A 17,287-nucleotide genomic window follows, 5' to 3' on the forward strand; every position below is an offset into this window, starting at 1 on the left:
GGCCCCAGCAATCTATGGTCACATCACTATGTTCTGCAAAAACAGTTGTCTAGTCAGTATCTAACACCATTACTTACATACAGGGGATGTGACTGTGAATCACTTATCTTTAAAGGAATTTAAAGGAATTTAATAAAGGGACATGAGCGTTTTCATACATTATGTGTTTGAACAAGCAGTAATCTAAACTGCAATGTGACCAATCAACGACCAGGTGATAATTTTAGTCTTTTTTTTTTAATAAGGTTGATCACACATGTGATATCCGTTCTTGCTGGTGTCAAAAGTAGACTGTATGGCTTTACTGTAAAGAAAGATAAACAAGAGTCTCTAAGGCTTTTTGGTTGCTAATGATTCCATCTATTAAGGTAAACTGGGAACTCCTATTAAACTTAGATTACTGGACTTGGTTGATCAAATTCTGGAAACAACATTTTTCCCAAGTTTCTTGGTAAACTTTTAAGGTGACCATGCATCATGTGAGACATGATGAAATTCTAGATCATACACTTTTTCAAATGTTTGCTAACTCTCATTTGCAACTACCAATCTAGCTGTCAGCAGACATAAAGCCGCCCCCAGTACTGCTTAAGTTTCAATACTTTAATATCTTCAGATCTTTAGTATTATAACTTATCTTCTCATATTTAACTCTCTAAGGTCTAAGTCACCATCATCAGCAAATAACCCAAACCTTAACTCAGAATATGTAGGTCACTTTTGCTTTTAGTGTTTTCACCTTTGATGGCTTAGACTTCACAGGCTTAAGCTTATGTAAACCACTGTTTGAAACTATAAAACCGCATGTGCCTACTGCCAAAGACAGTGAAAAATCTGTTTTTCTTCTTCTCTCTCTGCTGGCTGCTTGATAAATTTGGCAGAAAATTTAAAGGATTGCTTTATCGCACAATAGAGGAAGTAGGCTGTCAGCTTTTAAATATACTTGTGATAGCAGATGGTGGAAGGAGGGACAGGCTGAAGGAAACATCTCTTCCAACCTGTTTGTTTTTGCAGTGAGAAGGAACAAAACGTGAGTGAATTCACGAGGGGGAAAAATTCTGCAATAGCAATGCAGAGAGCTTTTGGATAATAATCAGACTCCAGTGAATTCAGCCTCATGTTTTGTCATCCCAGGGCTCATCAGCTGCCTGCCTGTCTGTCTGTCCGTTGGTGAAAACCAGACCGTAGGACCGGACTTTGTTTTTGACATACGCTGTCACAGATGATTCTCATTATGTCTGACGCCCTGTCAGAACCATTACTGTCCCTACTGGGAAAGGCACCTCGGTGTAGGCATACTGTTACACACTTGGCAGAATGGTTAATAATGTGTTGCAAAAATTGTGGTGCAGAAATATTTCTCAGTACATCAAAATGTGAAACAGAGGATGTCACATCTCAGCACTGGTCTGATAATCCATTTCTGAAGTTTAACTGGGTTCTCTTTCAACCTCCTACAAGTAAGGGAACACAATGAGTTTCTGTGCTATCAGGAAATAGCTAGTCTTTCCTAGAGGCTTTTCATAAAGATGAGATAAATTGGTCAGAAGACAGCCAGGGCAACAAGTTCTAAAAGTCTTGATTAGGCCTGACCTTTTGAGACCTACACAAAATAATACGACCCCACCAACCAAGAAAAAAACCAATACATCCCATAATGGCTGTTGAAGCTGCACAAAAAAGAATTTAACATTCATATTTAAATGAATATAAAGTCGTCTTTTGTTCCCTCAGTGTCTTTTCCTACATTGTGGTTGTAGTTTGTGAGTGTGTGTGCGTGAGTGTACATGCAATTATCCTCAATGTCCTCTGCCTTTGGTGGATTAGATGTCCCTGTGCTGCTAACTTTAACTACTCACCAAAGCTAACTAAACTCTCACTAACCCTACTGGACTTCAAACCTCTCACCTTTGACACCTTTAGTGTCTTCCCATACCACCCTAACTAAACTTTATGCCCGAACCCAACTAGACCCTATGGGCTTTTTAGTTTCCTTTTGTTACTGTGTGGCATTTTAGTTAGTTTTGTTTATAACAAACATCAACTTAAAAGCTGCATTAATTTCTAAGCTCACCAGATATAGCAAGTAATAGTAGAGCTTTTTAGCCCTTGGGTCAGATTGGGTTCAGACAAAAAAATCCTTGGTTGCTGTCAGGCGAAGCTAAAACGAAAACCTATATTTCCAAACAAAACAACTTAATGCTTTGACGTCCCGGCAGGGCTTTCCGAGGCATTGCTGAGAGAAAGAGACGGAAAAGAGAGCAGGAGGCAGCCACCATGATGGAGAGGTACCGTGCCCTGTCCTGTCCTGTGTGGTGCTGTTATAGTTACCCTATTACCCAACAAAGAAAACAACTTCTTGAACAGAAATGCCTTTTATCCGATTTTAAAATAATTTTTTTCGTAGTCTTTTCAACCTCGTTTCTATTTATATTTCAAGTGTTGTAGACCAGGGGCCGGCAACCCTGGGCACTCATGCTGGCACGCGAAGGGTTAACTGATGGCACAACATGCACAGAGAAGGTGCATTAAAAACTAAATATCTATTACCAGTGCATATCACAAATTAGCTTGCATAGACACATCAGTTGCGCCATTTCTTAATCATTGCATCTTAGCTAACAACCCCACCCACCGAGTTCAACTTGTAATTGGCTAAAAATCACTTAGCCTACCGGCGAGAGGGATGTTGCTAACTAATCAGTCCTGTGAAATATGGCCTTGAAGCAAGCGAAAAAAAGATAATTTTATGATCTTGTATTCACCAAATCGTCTTTTAAGACGGGGGTTTTGTTCAACAGAAAGATAGTGCTGTATGTGCTCTTTTCCTTGAGAGTGTTATTTGCCAAGTATGATCTCCAGATAAGAGAACTGGCAAAATACAAAGCAGGGGGGGATCACATTAACATGTATATCCCTGTAATAACAAGCATGTCTTATTGGCCCAGTTTATTTTTTCTTATCATTGTTATGAGGAGAGCATAAATAGCATTTGCATTTTCTGTTGTATAGTTTCTTTGCTGTTCTTGTTATGGATAAAAAGTGTTTTTTGAGTAACTGTTGCTATGCAGAGTTATTAAATTTATCGTTAATACAATGGTTATTATGGCACATTGACTTCACTGGACATGACCTGAACTATGGTGCATGCATTCTGTGATAGCAGAACTTCATTGAGAAGTTTTTGGTATGACCACACAATTTTCATTTACCAGCTGTCCTAATTGCACAACTTGTAAGTCCATTCACTTCCTCACGATGAAATGAACATTTTTCTTTTGTTTTTCAACAAACTGGAGGACAACTACTCTCTATTGCACAGTCACATTTACCAAGGAACATGATCAGACTTCTATGGCGTGACCTAAAAAAACTCTGAAAAAAGTTCAGAGTTGCAAGAGAAGATGACCTTGATGTGAGGTCAGCCACGTAAAAAGAAAATTAAAATATCTCCTAGTAATGATGAACATCTAATCATGCTTTCTGTATTAATGTTCCTGTTACTCTAATCTAGACCATCTGAATCTTGATAGGGTGATGTTTCACCATAGACTATGTCTAACCAGCGCACAGTAAACCCAGCACTCAAGTGTTTTTCCTGTTACCATATTCTGCTCTGACTGTTTGCTGGTGAACATTCACTTTGTGTATTTTGACTCTCTGCATGAGGAACTCACCGTGCCTTCCAATCCCTACCTACGGGGCAATCACATGGCTCGTAAAAGCATTCTCCGGCGCACATGTGTGTGTGTGTGTGTGTGTGTGTGTGTGTGTGTGTGTGTGTGTGTGTGTGTGTGTGTGTGTGTGTGTGTGTGTGTCGTGAATCGTGGAGGCTGTGGGTGGCAGGTTTAATAAATGTTCCTCACTGAACACTGAAGTGTAAAAACGGGTCTGTCAATATACTGCTGCAGCTCTGCACTCTGTGGCTGGCAGTCAAAGCCAATGAATTGATCAATATTTGGCAACGGGCCTCACATCCACCAAGGCTGAGACATTCCATATGCTGTATGAGCTTGTGTGTGTGTGTGTGTGTGTGTGTGTGTGTGTGTGTGTGTGTGTGTGTGTGTGTGTGTGTGTGTGTGCGCGCGCGCGCGTGCGTGCGTGCGTGCGTGTGTGTGTGCGTGCGTGCATACCGAGCTGTGTCACATAGAGTGCAATGCTTTTAATAGAAAGGTACATCTCAGTTAGTTTCAAAAATTAAATTATTCATGGTTTAATGAGGATAATTTTGCAAAGTGTTTTGTAAGGTCACAGAAGGAAAGCGAAGGTTAGGGGCGATTTATTTGCAGAAATATGAATTCACACATACATATACTGGCAGGAATTTGACTTTATTATCTTGGTGTGCAGGTGGTAGATTTAAAAAGCTAGTTGTCACACAGTATGAAAATACAACTCTGACTGACGGATGGGTCCCCCTCTCCTCTGAGTCATCTCTCTATTTTAGGCGCTGCCTTCACCATTCCTGCAATCAACACTGACATGTCAGGGGTGTTTTTGGATTGCCTCCAACTGTGCTCTGGATTCAAATATCTTTAAATGGTGCATGTAGGGATGTGAGCTTTGCATTTTGCTTTTGCACGTTTCTTTTTGCTATTTAGCCATGATGAAACTAGAAAATTATGTTGGTAGTTTTTTGCTATGTTACCCCTGCATCAGATTGATGACCTGTCCGGGGTGCACCCAGTGTTGTGCAGTGCCACCAAAAACAGATACTATATGGGGCAGACAACCTTTAATAGAGGTGGGGCTTATTATAAATAATTAGCTATAGGGTTGCGACCCATTCTCATCAGTTTCCGTGAACCTTATCACAGTACCATGTGCCTCAACTACATAGAGCAGAAGAGTCCACACACTGATTTACCCGTTCATCCTATTTTTGATGTGATTTTTTCAGAAAGCTAGATAGGCAACCTTAGCTACCCAACAGCGAGGAAGACAAAATAGACACACAAAACAAAATAGAATCTATGGCTTAACCTCTAGGAAGTAGAAGCAAACCAATGCCACAAACAAAACCACAAAGTTATCCTTTGAGAATATGGTTAAGTTTAGGCTGTTGCCTAAACTTAACCATATTCTCAAAAGATAACTTTGTGGTTTTGTAAGCATAAAGGCCTTTAAACACTGTGCACATTGCAGAAATTTAAAAAGATTCACAATAATTAAGACATGATTGAAAAATGTATTCTCACAAAATGCACTACAAAAAAAAAATATATATATATATATATATATATATATATATATATATATATATATACACACACACACAAATACTGGTGGCCACCAATGCTCACCCTCAACCTGGTATAAATATGAAAATCCTAAGTGACTTCCTTCTTGAGTTATGCCATTCATAAGATTTTCACAAAACTTGACCTCTAAGCTTGATCTTGAGGTGGAGGTGACTGTGATTTGAACTCCTCCAAGATTTTTAGTAGATGCACTTATGGTGTCAGTTTGAACCCTCTATGTCACATTGTTGGAGTCAAAAATGGAGTCAACATCAAGTGATTATGAGAATGTTGTAATGTTTCTAAACAAGTGAAGGAAGAAACAGAGATTCTGGGTTCATTCAGTTTTCACGAGAACAAAGCAGCAGGGAGAATTTCATGGAATCCGGAAAACTTTTGTACATATTTCAGGATGTCAGTGGGACAGTTTGATCCCATCTGATTTTCATTGAATTTATCTCAATTTTTTATTTATTTTCATAAAAAAGACTTTTATATACCTTTATACTATACTTAGCATGCATGTGTTAGGACTATAGGAGGAAGTCAGAGTAACCAGAGGGAATCCACATAAGCACGAAGAAGAATAGACATGAGTCTAAGCCCCAAGAAGCTCAGCTGCATATCTGCAGTGGATAAGACGTGCAAAAACAATACAATCTATATTGTACTAAAATGAAGCAGACTTGCAAAAGTCTGCTTCATTTTAATAAAATAACTTTTCTTTACCATTTTATCATGTATCCAAAGAAAACTGTGATGATTTTTCTAAACTGTGAAAAATAAACAACAAACTGCAGACTTTGTTTACTGTTTTGAGCTTTTGAGTTCGGACATCTGCCATGAACTGGAATGGTTCACCTCAAACACCAGCTCACTGTCAGTGAAGTATGTAGTACACAAATGTAATTGTGATTATTAACCATGGTGAACTGATGAAGCTTTTGGACATTTGTAATTTTCAATGGTAGCTTGAAAGTTGGGGAGTGGCTGCAGCTCAGAGGGTAGAGCAGGTCTCTACTAATTGGAAGGTTGGTGGTTTGATCCCTGGATGCAAGATACTGAACCCCAAGTAGATCTCTGATGCATCCATTGGAGTGTGAATGTTGGATAGAAAACACTGAAATAAGGGGAAAAGTGCTTGTGTGAACGAGACATGTTGTATAAAGCACTTTGGCTGCTCGGGTAGAGTAGAAAGGCCCTATATAAAGAGCCAATCCTTTTACGTTATAAAATATACTGTTAAAACCCTGGTCCTCTATTCCCGATTAACATCCACTTTTTTGTTGTTGGGGATTTTTTTTAAATGATTTTCTATTTGAGTGGCTAAAACAGGTGACAATTCTATGAAATGTTTTGATGTTAAGCACCCCACTTCCTAACCCTAGATGAATTTCAGTCCATATGCACAAAACACCCACTGGATATTTAGATGTGATCACTGGTAATTTATCAGTAGCCTGACCCTAATCAAGATGCCCCATCATCTTCTGCTCTGTTCTTCTCTATGTATGTTTTTAAGTTTGAAGCATTTTCTCTCTTATTTTTTTTATATTCTTAATATGCTTCGTCTTCTTCTTTTTTTCTCTAAATTGATAGAAATTTTCGCAAGCACCTTCGGATGGTGGGCAGTCGCAGGATGAAGGCCCAGAGTGAGTCTTTGCATTTGTTTCTGTTGGCATGTGTGTGCATTGTCAAAACACTACCATGCATTCATGCTCTCGAGTGTGTACCATGACATCACAGTGGATGTTCATTTGATGTTTTTCATGCTTTATGCACGTAGCATCAGTAGTGTGGACGTGTGTATATATTTTGTTAGAGTATACTAAACATTATTCCTTAAACTGCTAGTTGATGGTAATTTTATCGCTATGCGGTGTTTAGACGGTCTTTGTATTTGTTCATTGTTGTGAGACTTGTACCATTTGTATGATATTGATTGTGCACTATATTGAACTGAAAGGCAATTTCTGTTTAACAAGACAGAATCCCAGCTAGTTTACGTGTGGTGTTTGTTTAGCTGTGCAGTTCTGAGTATGTGCTATTTTTGAAATATCTGATATGTTTTTTTTTTCTTTTTTAATGTGTAAAGTATTTCCTCTGAATATATTCACATTGTTATTTGACATTAAGGGAAAAAAGCGTCCTTGGTTTGAACTCCCACCAGGCTAATCTCAAGACTCTGATGATGAGATTTTATACATTTTTATTACAAATGGTTTAAATATTTACAAAATACAAACATAAAGCAAAACAAAACAAAATACAGCTGTAATGCTTTAATAATTTAAAGATACTTGTGTTTTGGGTATGTTCATAGAAAATCTGTGAAATAAATGCTAAAAAACAGTTAATAATCATTTTGTATCTGATGAAGGTCAGTTGCACTGAAACAGCACGATTCAGTGAAATGGTGTTAAGTAAGAAAGTGTGTGGTGGAGGTTATATTTCTTTTTAACCCTTTTCTACCTTCTACACACCTATCAGGTGTGCAGAGAGTCTGAACTACTTAAAAATACTGATAAAAGAAATCAATATGTATTAAATTGTATATAACGATATCTATAAATTAAAAGTGCATTACTGCAATTTCGTTTAAACAACTTTTTTAATTTTAATGACTTTTTTATCTTGGAATCATTAAGACAACAGAAAAACTGAAAAATGATCAACCATTTGCTAATACAATGTAAACTCTTACTGTTCTGTTAATATGAAGCAACATGACCTGATATCCAACCGGGACAATGGAATTGACTGATTCACAAGCTAGGTCAATAAGACAGAGCTCTTGATTACTGGGTTTGATTATCCTTTGGAGACTGTATATATGTGTGCGTGTGAGTCATTCTCTGCCTCCCCCCAACTTCATCAGCCTTCGTCGATCGTCGAGCCAAGAGCTTCAGCCGCTCGTGGAGTGACCCCACCCCCGTCAAGCCTGAGTCACTGCATGAATCCAGAGACAGTGAGTCCATGCTCTCTTAGTTATTCACAAGCAAACACACGGTATACAATATATACCTTAGGCCTTTCTTAAACTTGGCTTCTTACACATGTATGTATAAACACCTACAGGTAAGCACACAGACAACTGCACTCAAGCATAATAAGGCTGCACACACATTAAAACAAGAACAAACACTGATTGACAGGTGCCCTGTCACGCAAACATGCTGTCTCTTTTTATTTTATATTGCCATTTTTAAAGTATGCTTTATTCTGCGTACCACTACTCAACTGTTACCATCCATCCGCACAGCTCTACTCATCCTGCGGCCTGTCGTCCATCTGCCTGTTGTTTTGTGTTGTATCTGTCTGTATCTGGCTGGGCAGATAAGGAGCCTGTTATTGTGTCCTTTTGTGTCGTGTGCCGTTTGTTTTTAACTCCTCCATTTCTCCCCTCTGTGCTGGGAAAAGAAAATAACAGGTGCAGCGTTTTCAAATGGAGCACCCCGCTCTACTAATCTTGTTTGTGTATTATCCTTTCATCTCGCCCTTTGTTCCCATGTGTGAACCAGGTGGCGAGCTTCAGACCTCCTCAGGGACGCTGGATGAAGGGCTGGACGAGGATGCCGACTGGGAGGAGGAGAGGGAAATGGAAAGAGTGGCCTGCGACGGAGAAGACTTTATCCCTCCCAAAATCATGGTGAAGTTCCTGGCAATTAAATTAACATATAGATTAATGAAGTTTGAATATATGTGCAATCAAAGTCTATCTGCATGCTTTTCTTCTCTCCATAGCTGATATCTTCCAAGGTCCCAAAGGCTGAATATGTTCCCAACATAATTCGTAGGGACGACCCCTCCATCATCCCCATCCTTTATGTGAGTATCTGCTAGTGAGTTTCCACTACATATAGATTTTGATTGACTGGTAGATTTTTTATTTGGTGTTGTTTCTTGATGAGATGCCACAGGAGCTGATGGATAAGTGTTAAGATTGACTTTTTTTTAATCTTGTCCCTGGCAGGTTGTTGGGTTTTTAAAGCAAGCCAGCCAACATAAATTTGGCTGAAATACAAATGGTTGGAGCCTTTAAATAAGTGTTTTAACTTCTCTGTGCAATCTGTGCTGAGAGTGGTCTGTTTAGTAAAACCATCTCATCTTTTTCGAATACGCTGCATGCAACAGTGACATCTGTTAGTACCATTAGATGAAGTCAGGTGACAACATTACTAGAATTCTGTGGGTACCTTGAAAATCTGTATTAAATTTCATACAAATCCATTTGTGGATAAAACTGACATTTTAGTCAATTTAGAAACTTTAATGACTTTTTTAAAACTTCCAGTAGCTTCTAGTTTGAAAGTTAAAAGCAAAGATCAAATGGAAGCTCAGTAAATGATTCGTTCAGTCAAGTGCTCAGAGTTCATTTTTGTTCGAGTGTAGAAAAGCACCGTCAATCATCCACTTGAAGTGACATGTCTCCTCAGCAAAATACAGACTCATCACAGCCTGGCTTTGAGGTTCTGCTAAGTGGCACCATGTTGTTTGTCTGCTCAGATGAAAATATAAAGGCACTCCTTTGCTGTGTACCAGCTGGCATTTTCCAGTAAAGAGAATTATACGACGGAAAGTGCAGCGTTCTTTCAAGTACTGCCAAAATACAAATGTCTTCTTTTTTTTGGTTCTAAATGACAGTTCATTATAGAACCATGGTTTCCCGACCTTTCTAGCAACACTAAAGAGTCCATTTGGTTTTCTGTTTTCTGCTGAAACATCTCGGTGACTGCTGGTCAGGTTGCTGTGGAATTTTCCATGAAAATTTATGTTCCTATCTCGGTAAATTTCAATATGTTGGCTTTTCCTTTTTTAGCAGTATCAAGTCATTTTATTTTGTCCACTGTTCTGGTTTATTAACTTATTTATTACATTATCCATATGCCCCAAACAACTAGAGCTAATTAGCAAATATTCATATGCTACCACACTAAAATAAGACCATGAATTCTCCTGACTAAACCATTAGATTTATTTCATTTGTTTGTTTGTTAAATTCTATTAGAGAGAGATTAGTTGAGTTTTAATTTTAAGATAGGTACTGTGTTAAATATTGATATGAGTTAGCATTTAGCCTATCCTCAAACTACATGACAGTTAACTAAAAGAAATCAAGTAAGACAGTGAGACATGCATTGCTCTTGTAGTGCAGTGTCAACCTTACAAAAATATTTCCAGTTGTATCAAAATCTTTAGGAAATTGGCTCCTCAGCTGCCTTACTCTTTGACTTCAGGAAACCCTTTTCTGATGAGTTCATGGCAGAGGTGTGGACTCGAGTCACATGACTTGGACTCGAGTCAGACTCGAGTCATTAATTTTATGACTTTAGACTTGACTTGAAAAAATGTTCTAAGACTTGTGACTTGACTTGGACTTTTACACCAATGACCTGGGACTTGAATTGGACTTGAACCGGTTTACTTGAAAAGACTTGATATTTTACCCCAAATATAAAATTTAACATGCATATTATATAGAGATTGAAAATGTGACGTCATTCACGGGTAGAACCGCAAAGGATTCTGGGAACTCGTGGCAAGAGGTACTAGCGCACGCAGGCTTTCAATTGAAATCAGTTATACAGCGATAAAAAGAAACACAAAAATGGCAAGAAGCTGTTGTATTATTAACTGCAATAGCCGGTCGCGTGACAGCCACGGGAAGCCGACGGGTAAAGAGATCGGTTGTTATCAGATTACGTCGTTGAAGAGAAATTGTTCGAGCCATGTTTCCGAAGTAACAAAGAGGCGACTGGATTGCAGCCATTCAAAGATCAAAAATAACGTCCCAGAACCCTCCAGCTCACAGGTTAGTCTGCTCAAGCATTTACACGAAGGTCAGTCTGCTGTTGTAGTTAATACGTCATTTTCATAACATAATTGGTGATATAGGTTACAAGCAAGTCTGGCGCTGAACAGAAATTGTCACGCTATGCTCCTTTGTTTATTGTGCATAAATAGTGAATTGTCCTGACATAATATTGCGTTTCGCTTCTGTTATTACCATGGTACATTGACAAAAACATACTTTTATTCACAGGATAAAACAGTTGTTTTGTATCACTAATTGCCCAGTACGATTACAGCATACAATATTATTGTCACTGCTACATTTCTGTGATGCTACCAGAAATTATTTCCACTGCTAATTAATTACCATTGAGCTCAAAGGTCCTATTAATAAACGGTTAACGAATGTGTATTTATGAAGACGATTTGTGAGACTGGTAAACTTATGATATGTACGATGGTCTTTCGTTCTACACGGTGCATTTCAAGGTCCTGTACCCATCCGTCGGTAAACTGTACCTGGGCTTGTTGCAGTGACCGGAAGTTACTAAACTTCACGAGCGTATGCACTCACTCCAAGAACCGTATGATTATAAATATGCATATAAATATGCTAGGATGAGATAGCTGACTTCATCTAACTAGCAAATGTTTTCCAGGCTACGTTGGTGATGCAGTTTTTTTTTAATGTGTATGATATTTTTGTCATGCGATTTTAAAGCCGGTCCTACAAGCGCATCCAAGAATAACATGCAGCTTATCTCAGAACTGTCGGTGAAAATTATTCTTGGAGCTAGGTTTAATTGAGCTGCATTTTAAAGAGGTGCAATTTCACAATTTGTGTATATTTTCTACGTTCACTATTTTGTCATGTGTTGAGAAAAACACAGATTTAAAAATTACATGGTCTAATATTTACATTTAGCATATAACTGCAACCAGGCCCGGCCCTAACCAATCTGGCGCCCTAGGCAAGATTTTAGGTGGTGCCCCCCTACATCGGCAGTGTAGTGTATGTACTCACAAGAAACCGAATAGCTTTGTCTTTGACCTTTTTTTTTTTACTTAAAGAAAGCAAATTCACAATCAGAATAATTAACAAGATAAAAAAATATATATGAATAAATAAATGAATACAAAAAATAAAAAATGAATATATGAAATACAATAAATTTCATTTCATTTATTTATTTTTTTCACACTTGGTACAACAGATCAAACAAACCAACCACACTTTCTATCAATAAAGCACTACAACCATGTGTGAAAAGGAGCAGGAAGAAGAAAATATTCTTATTAAACCCCGCCCCCTATCTACATTCCAACTTATATTACAAGTGGGCACCAAAAATCAGGGAACAAACTAATATTAACATTTCTCTCCGGTCCTAACCCAAACCAAACAACAAATATACCACTCCACATAGTAACAAGGAGAAAAATAAAATTAAATAAATAAAACAAAAAATTATAATGGATCCATTTTCAATGAACTCCAATTTCATTCGCATTCTTCATATTGAGTTATCGTTTTAAGCATGTAACACTTTTTAAAACAATGTAAACTTATACAATTCTTTAAATTATAATGAAGAGAGTTCCACAGTCGTATACCCCTAACCGTTGTACTCATTAATCTTTGTGTAGTCCTAGCTAACTGATGCTTAAAATAAAATTTCCTTCTGCTATCTTCTCCCCCTGAACACATTAAAAATACTCTTTGTAACTTAAAGGGCAAAATATTATTTTTAGCCTTAAACATAATTAATAGTGTCCGTAATTTCACTAAATCTCCTAATTTTAATCATTTTGATTTTATAAATAATTTATTTGTATGTTCTCTATATTTAATGTTATGAATCATTCGTATCACTTTCTTCTGTAATAAGTTTAGAGGTTTTATAGTATTCTCATATGTATTCCCCCAAACTTCAACACAGTAACTAAAATATGAGAAAAACAATGAAAAATATAAAATGCGCATTGTTTTATGATCTAATAAATCTCTTAAATTTCCCAAAATATAAATGCTTTTGACCATCTTCTTTCTAATATACTCAATATGAGATTTCCATGTCAAATTTTCATCTACTATTACACCCAAAAAACGAAATTTCTCCTCCTCTTCTTTTCTCTTTTTTCTTCCCTGGGCACCTGACAGTTTTGGCCGTTTTGACACCTTGTGTTGATTTTTTGATGTGGTGACGTCCAAAAGGAACCATGATACGGGAAGGGAGGGGGCGCACCGTGCGGGGAGGGGGGGGCGTAATGTTGTAACAAATAATATTTCTATTAAATAAGCTTTACTTTGCATTTTAATTAACGTGGGATTATTTTTTGTATTTAGAAATAATAGTACCAGCTTTTTTTTTTTTTTTCAATGATGGACGGCGCCCTTAGCATTTGCCTATACGGCCTATGCCACGGGCCGGCCCTGACTGCAACATTCTTTTTTTTCGTTTTTTTTTTTTAAAGACTCGAAAGGACTTGAAATTCAAAATTTCAGACTTGTGACTTTACTCGGACTTTTACACCAGTGACTTGAGACTCGACTCTGACTTGCCTGACATTGCAGGTGAAGGGAGCATGCATGTGCATGTGACAAATAAAGAACCTTGAACCTTGAAGCCTTCATTCTGAAGAAGGAGTCCCTTGGAAGGTGGTCTCAAAATGTCAACGCTGCTCTTTAAAGATGATGAGGTTTGGTTGGCTTCATCAGGTGGTGGCCTCCAGCTCAGACTGGAGAATCTTGAATGTAAAGCGACAAGAATGAGAATTCTGAGGCCATGGCCATTAGCCGGAAAAGGGTGAGAGTCCACTCTGGGTCAGGTATGAGTTACTGTCCCAAGTGGATGAGTTTAAGTATTTTGTGCCGGTCCATTGTAATGAAGAGAGAGCAAGGATAAAAGTGAAGCTCTTGGTTTACTAGTCGATCTACGTCCTTACCCTCATCTATGGTCACAACATTTGGGTGGTGACCGAAAGAATGAGATCACGGATACAAGTGATGGAAATGCGCTTTCTCCGAAGGGTGGCTAGCCTCTCCCTTAGATATAGGGTGAGGGGTTTGGCCAACCAGTAGGGGCTCAGAGTAGAGCCGTTACTCCTCCTCATCAAAAGGAGCCAGTTGAGATGGTTCGGGGATCTTGGGTGGGTGCCTCTTGGGTGAGGTGTTCTGGGCATGTCCCACCAGGAGGAGGCCCCGGGGCAGACCCAGGACACACTGGAGAGATTATATCTCTCAGCTGGCCTGGGAACGCCTTGGTGTTCCCTCGGACAAGCTGAAGGAAGTGGCCAGGGAGAGGAAGGCCTGGTCTTCTCATCTTGGGCTCTTGCCCCTGTGACCCGGGTGGATAGATATTAGCAAAGATACAGCAACAGCTAACTAATCAGAAACAAATCTCACTCAGTGGTTTGAAAAGATAGAAGAAGTTAGCCTAAAATATCATCATTAACTTATATTATTGTGTACTGTAAATTTGATTGGTATTTTTATCATTAACAACTTATTATTCTCCAGGTTTACTGTTTGGTGGGGTCCTTACCTGAGGAACTTTTGCGCTGCTGTACAGAATAGAGACTCTATTAGGTGTTAAAGTGTATCATGTTGTAATCTGTTAGAGTCAGCACTCAGAAAAAAGCTTGTTGTCCTTTTAGATTCAGTTTTTGAATGAATAATTTTGTTTTTCTCCATTTTATTTAAAGGACCATGAACATGCCACATTTGATGACATTCTGGGTGAGTGCAATACTTGTTTTCTTTTTTAATTTTAGACCTCAAGTGAAAATTACTCTGCGTAAATGTGGACAGGATGAGGGTGGAATAAGTTTCATCTTGCTGGAGTGCACAGATGACTCATTGTTTTTCTACGGCTGAGTGGGAAAAGTGACACCTCTCTTTCTCTCTCACCCAGAGGAGATCGAGAAGAAGCTGACTGCCTACAGGAAAGGCTGTAAAATCTGGAACATGCTCATTTTCTGCCAGGTGAGTGAAAACGAAGACAGAGTATGAAAATATTTTGACATCATTGTGTCACATGTCCCTTTAAAATAGCATTCTATTAAGTCACAATAGTCCTCTAACCACTAATTACAAACTGACTGATAAGTGATATCCCTGAATGAAATTATTAGTGTGTGTATTCTCTTCATCACATCAATTAATAGTGGTTATATAGTACTGTCCAGACAGGATTTTAATGCACATAATTTAGCCTTTTCAGATTTTTTTTTTGGGATCAGAATTCCAACAAAATTTTCAAATACAGGTAATACTCGGAAGCTGAGGGATAGCACCACAGTCTGCCACTTGTCAATTTTTTTCTTTGTTTTTTTTAAGGACATTGAACACTATGGTGAGATATTCAATGTTTTTATGTCTTTGTATTGTTGTTGCATCAGTACTATTTTATGTCAGTTGACCTGTGGTATCTTTGACATTTTTCAAAGATTTATCTAAAAAAAAAAAAAAAAGATTTGTTTTTGCAAAAAGGCTGCTAACTTTGAATAATCTTCAGAAAACCTGGAGAGCCTGTCTTCTAGAACAATTTAAAAAGCCTGTTTGCTTTGAAGATAAGTATGAAGAAATGAGGAGTTGCTCAAGACATTTTCACAGTTTTGTGTATGCGATGGAATAACCCCATCAGTTTTCAAGTCTACAGCGTACGGTACAACGTTGTCTATCATAACACAGACACCTTTCTGCAGGGAGGTCCGGGACATTTATACCTGCTGAAGAATAAAGTGGCAACCTTTGCCAAGGTGGAGAAAGAAGAAGATATGATCCAGTAAGTCTCACCTGAGGGAAGGATATATGTTTTTTTGTAAAGTACGGGTGAAGAAACAAACAGTGAGTTTATGAAAAGAAATGGAAAAAAGAGACAGAATTCACTCCAGTGCATTAATATTAATTTTACATTCGTAGCAAAAGAGTAAAGTTATAGGTTATAACTTATAGGTCATAAGTCAAGCGTTTATTGTTCATCATAACATAACATAAAGAATTTTTTTTACATTTTGTACATGGTTTAATTTAAATGGGTTCTGCTCCTCTCATTGTGAATATAATTAATACAGCTGTGGAAATGTCCACAGCAAAACCAAGAGGAAAATTCTTCAAAGGATAATGTGGTTAAATTCGCAACTGCCAAATTCAAATGGACACAAAACAACAGAAGATCTGTGTCAGCTCAGATGAGTACAGTCTGATTCGCAAAGAGGGATGCTCATAGTCAAGACTGCGGTCCTTGCTGTGGTCTGAAAATATTCATTTCAAATGGCATTTGAAATTTGAACTTGAAAGAAAATACTCTGATTTGCATCTGCTGTTACAAACTTAATCATTACTTGGAGTATTGAACCATCAAGAGGCCTGGGACCAGAAAATATTGGAACAGACATCAATAAAAATAAAATATATAAAGTGCATTAGAGTTATTCCAGGCCACATGCAGTTTGCATTAATAGTGGTTTAATGAAACAAATTAACTTTTCATTCCCACTTTTCTTTTTAATTTGCTCACACACACACCAGTATATTTTCATGTGTGAGCTGAGATTCTGCTCCTGATCTCTATTGGACTTTGAAGGGTTTTTTTGTTTTGTTTTGTTTTTTTTGCAGTTACAAGATAACACGGCAGGCAAATACGACTGAAACAGGAACAAACGTTTTGTCCTTAGATTGAGTATTTTAGCTATCTGTTATCTAACTTTTAAATATTTAAGACTGTTATTTAAATATATGATGACTGTTTTTCATGTAAACCCACTTTGAAAACCTTAACCATAGGCAGACACCTCAACTTCTTGCTTCTTCGTTTTAGCAGGGTCCTTCAGCTTTGCAGTAATCTGTTTTAGATAGTATTATGCAAAAGAAAGTTTAAGTAGTCTTAATGTGCACCACGGTTGACTACTGTGGAGGTGACTGTCTTTAAAGGTATGGGGTCTGATAGGGTGTAATACATGCATTCTTGAGTGCACTTGTAGTTTTAAGCTTTTAGCTTAACCTTAAAACCACCCAAGTGGGTGGAATCCCAATTTGGTGACATTGTCATTAACATTGTACTACCAAAATACGGTACCTAAAGCACCATAATATTTGGTCTTTATAAGGGAAGTCTAGTTTGAGTCTGTGTTATGCTGAGAGCTGGTCAGCTTACTGATTACAGGTTTTTATTTGTAACACAGGTCTAGTCAGTGTTGCTCACTATTGACAGACCATAAGCATCAAATCTGCATTATAATAGAAAAAAATC

General features: G+C 37.9%; 1 protein-coding gene across 1 annotated transcript in view; it reads left to right on the top strand.

Moving 5' to 3' along the window:
* The window catches only part of nsmfb (NMDA receptor synaptonuclear signaling and neuronal migration factor b), a 74,417-nt gene that overhangs the window by 33,019 nt on the left and 24,111 nt on the right, over window positions 1-17,287 (top strand). Inside the window, exons 5-11 of the mRNA XM_080893543.1 lie at window positions 6,840-6,892; window positions 8,119-8,208; window positions 8,762-8,889; window positions 8,985-9,068; window positions 14,739-14,772; window positions 14,948-15,018; window positions 15,741-15,820. Of these exons, the coding sequence (XP_080749669.1) occupies window positions 6,840-6,892; window positions 8,119-8,208; window positions 8,762-8,889; window positions 8,985-9,068; window positions 14,739-14,772; window positions 14,948-15,018; window positions 15,741-15,820 (540 nt within the window). The remainder of the gene's footprint in view (window positions 1-6,839; window positions 6,893-8,118; window positions 8,209-8,761; window positions 8,890-8,984; window positions 9,069-14,738; window positions 14,773-14,947; window positions 15,019-15,740; window positions 15,821-17,287) is intronic.

This window comes from Rhamphochromis sp. 'chilingali' (assembly GCF_963969265.1).
Source record: "Rhamphochromis sp. 'chilingali' genome assembly, chromosome: 10".
Lineage (NCBI taxonomy): Eukaryota > Metazoa > Chordata > Actinopteri > Cichliformes > Cichlidae > Rhamphochromis > Rhamphochromis sp. 'chilingali'.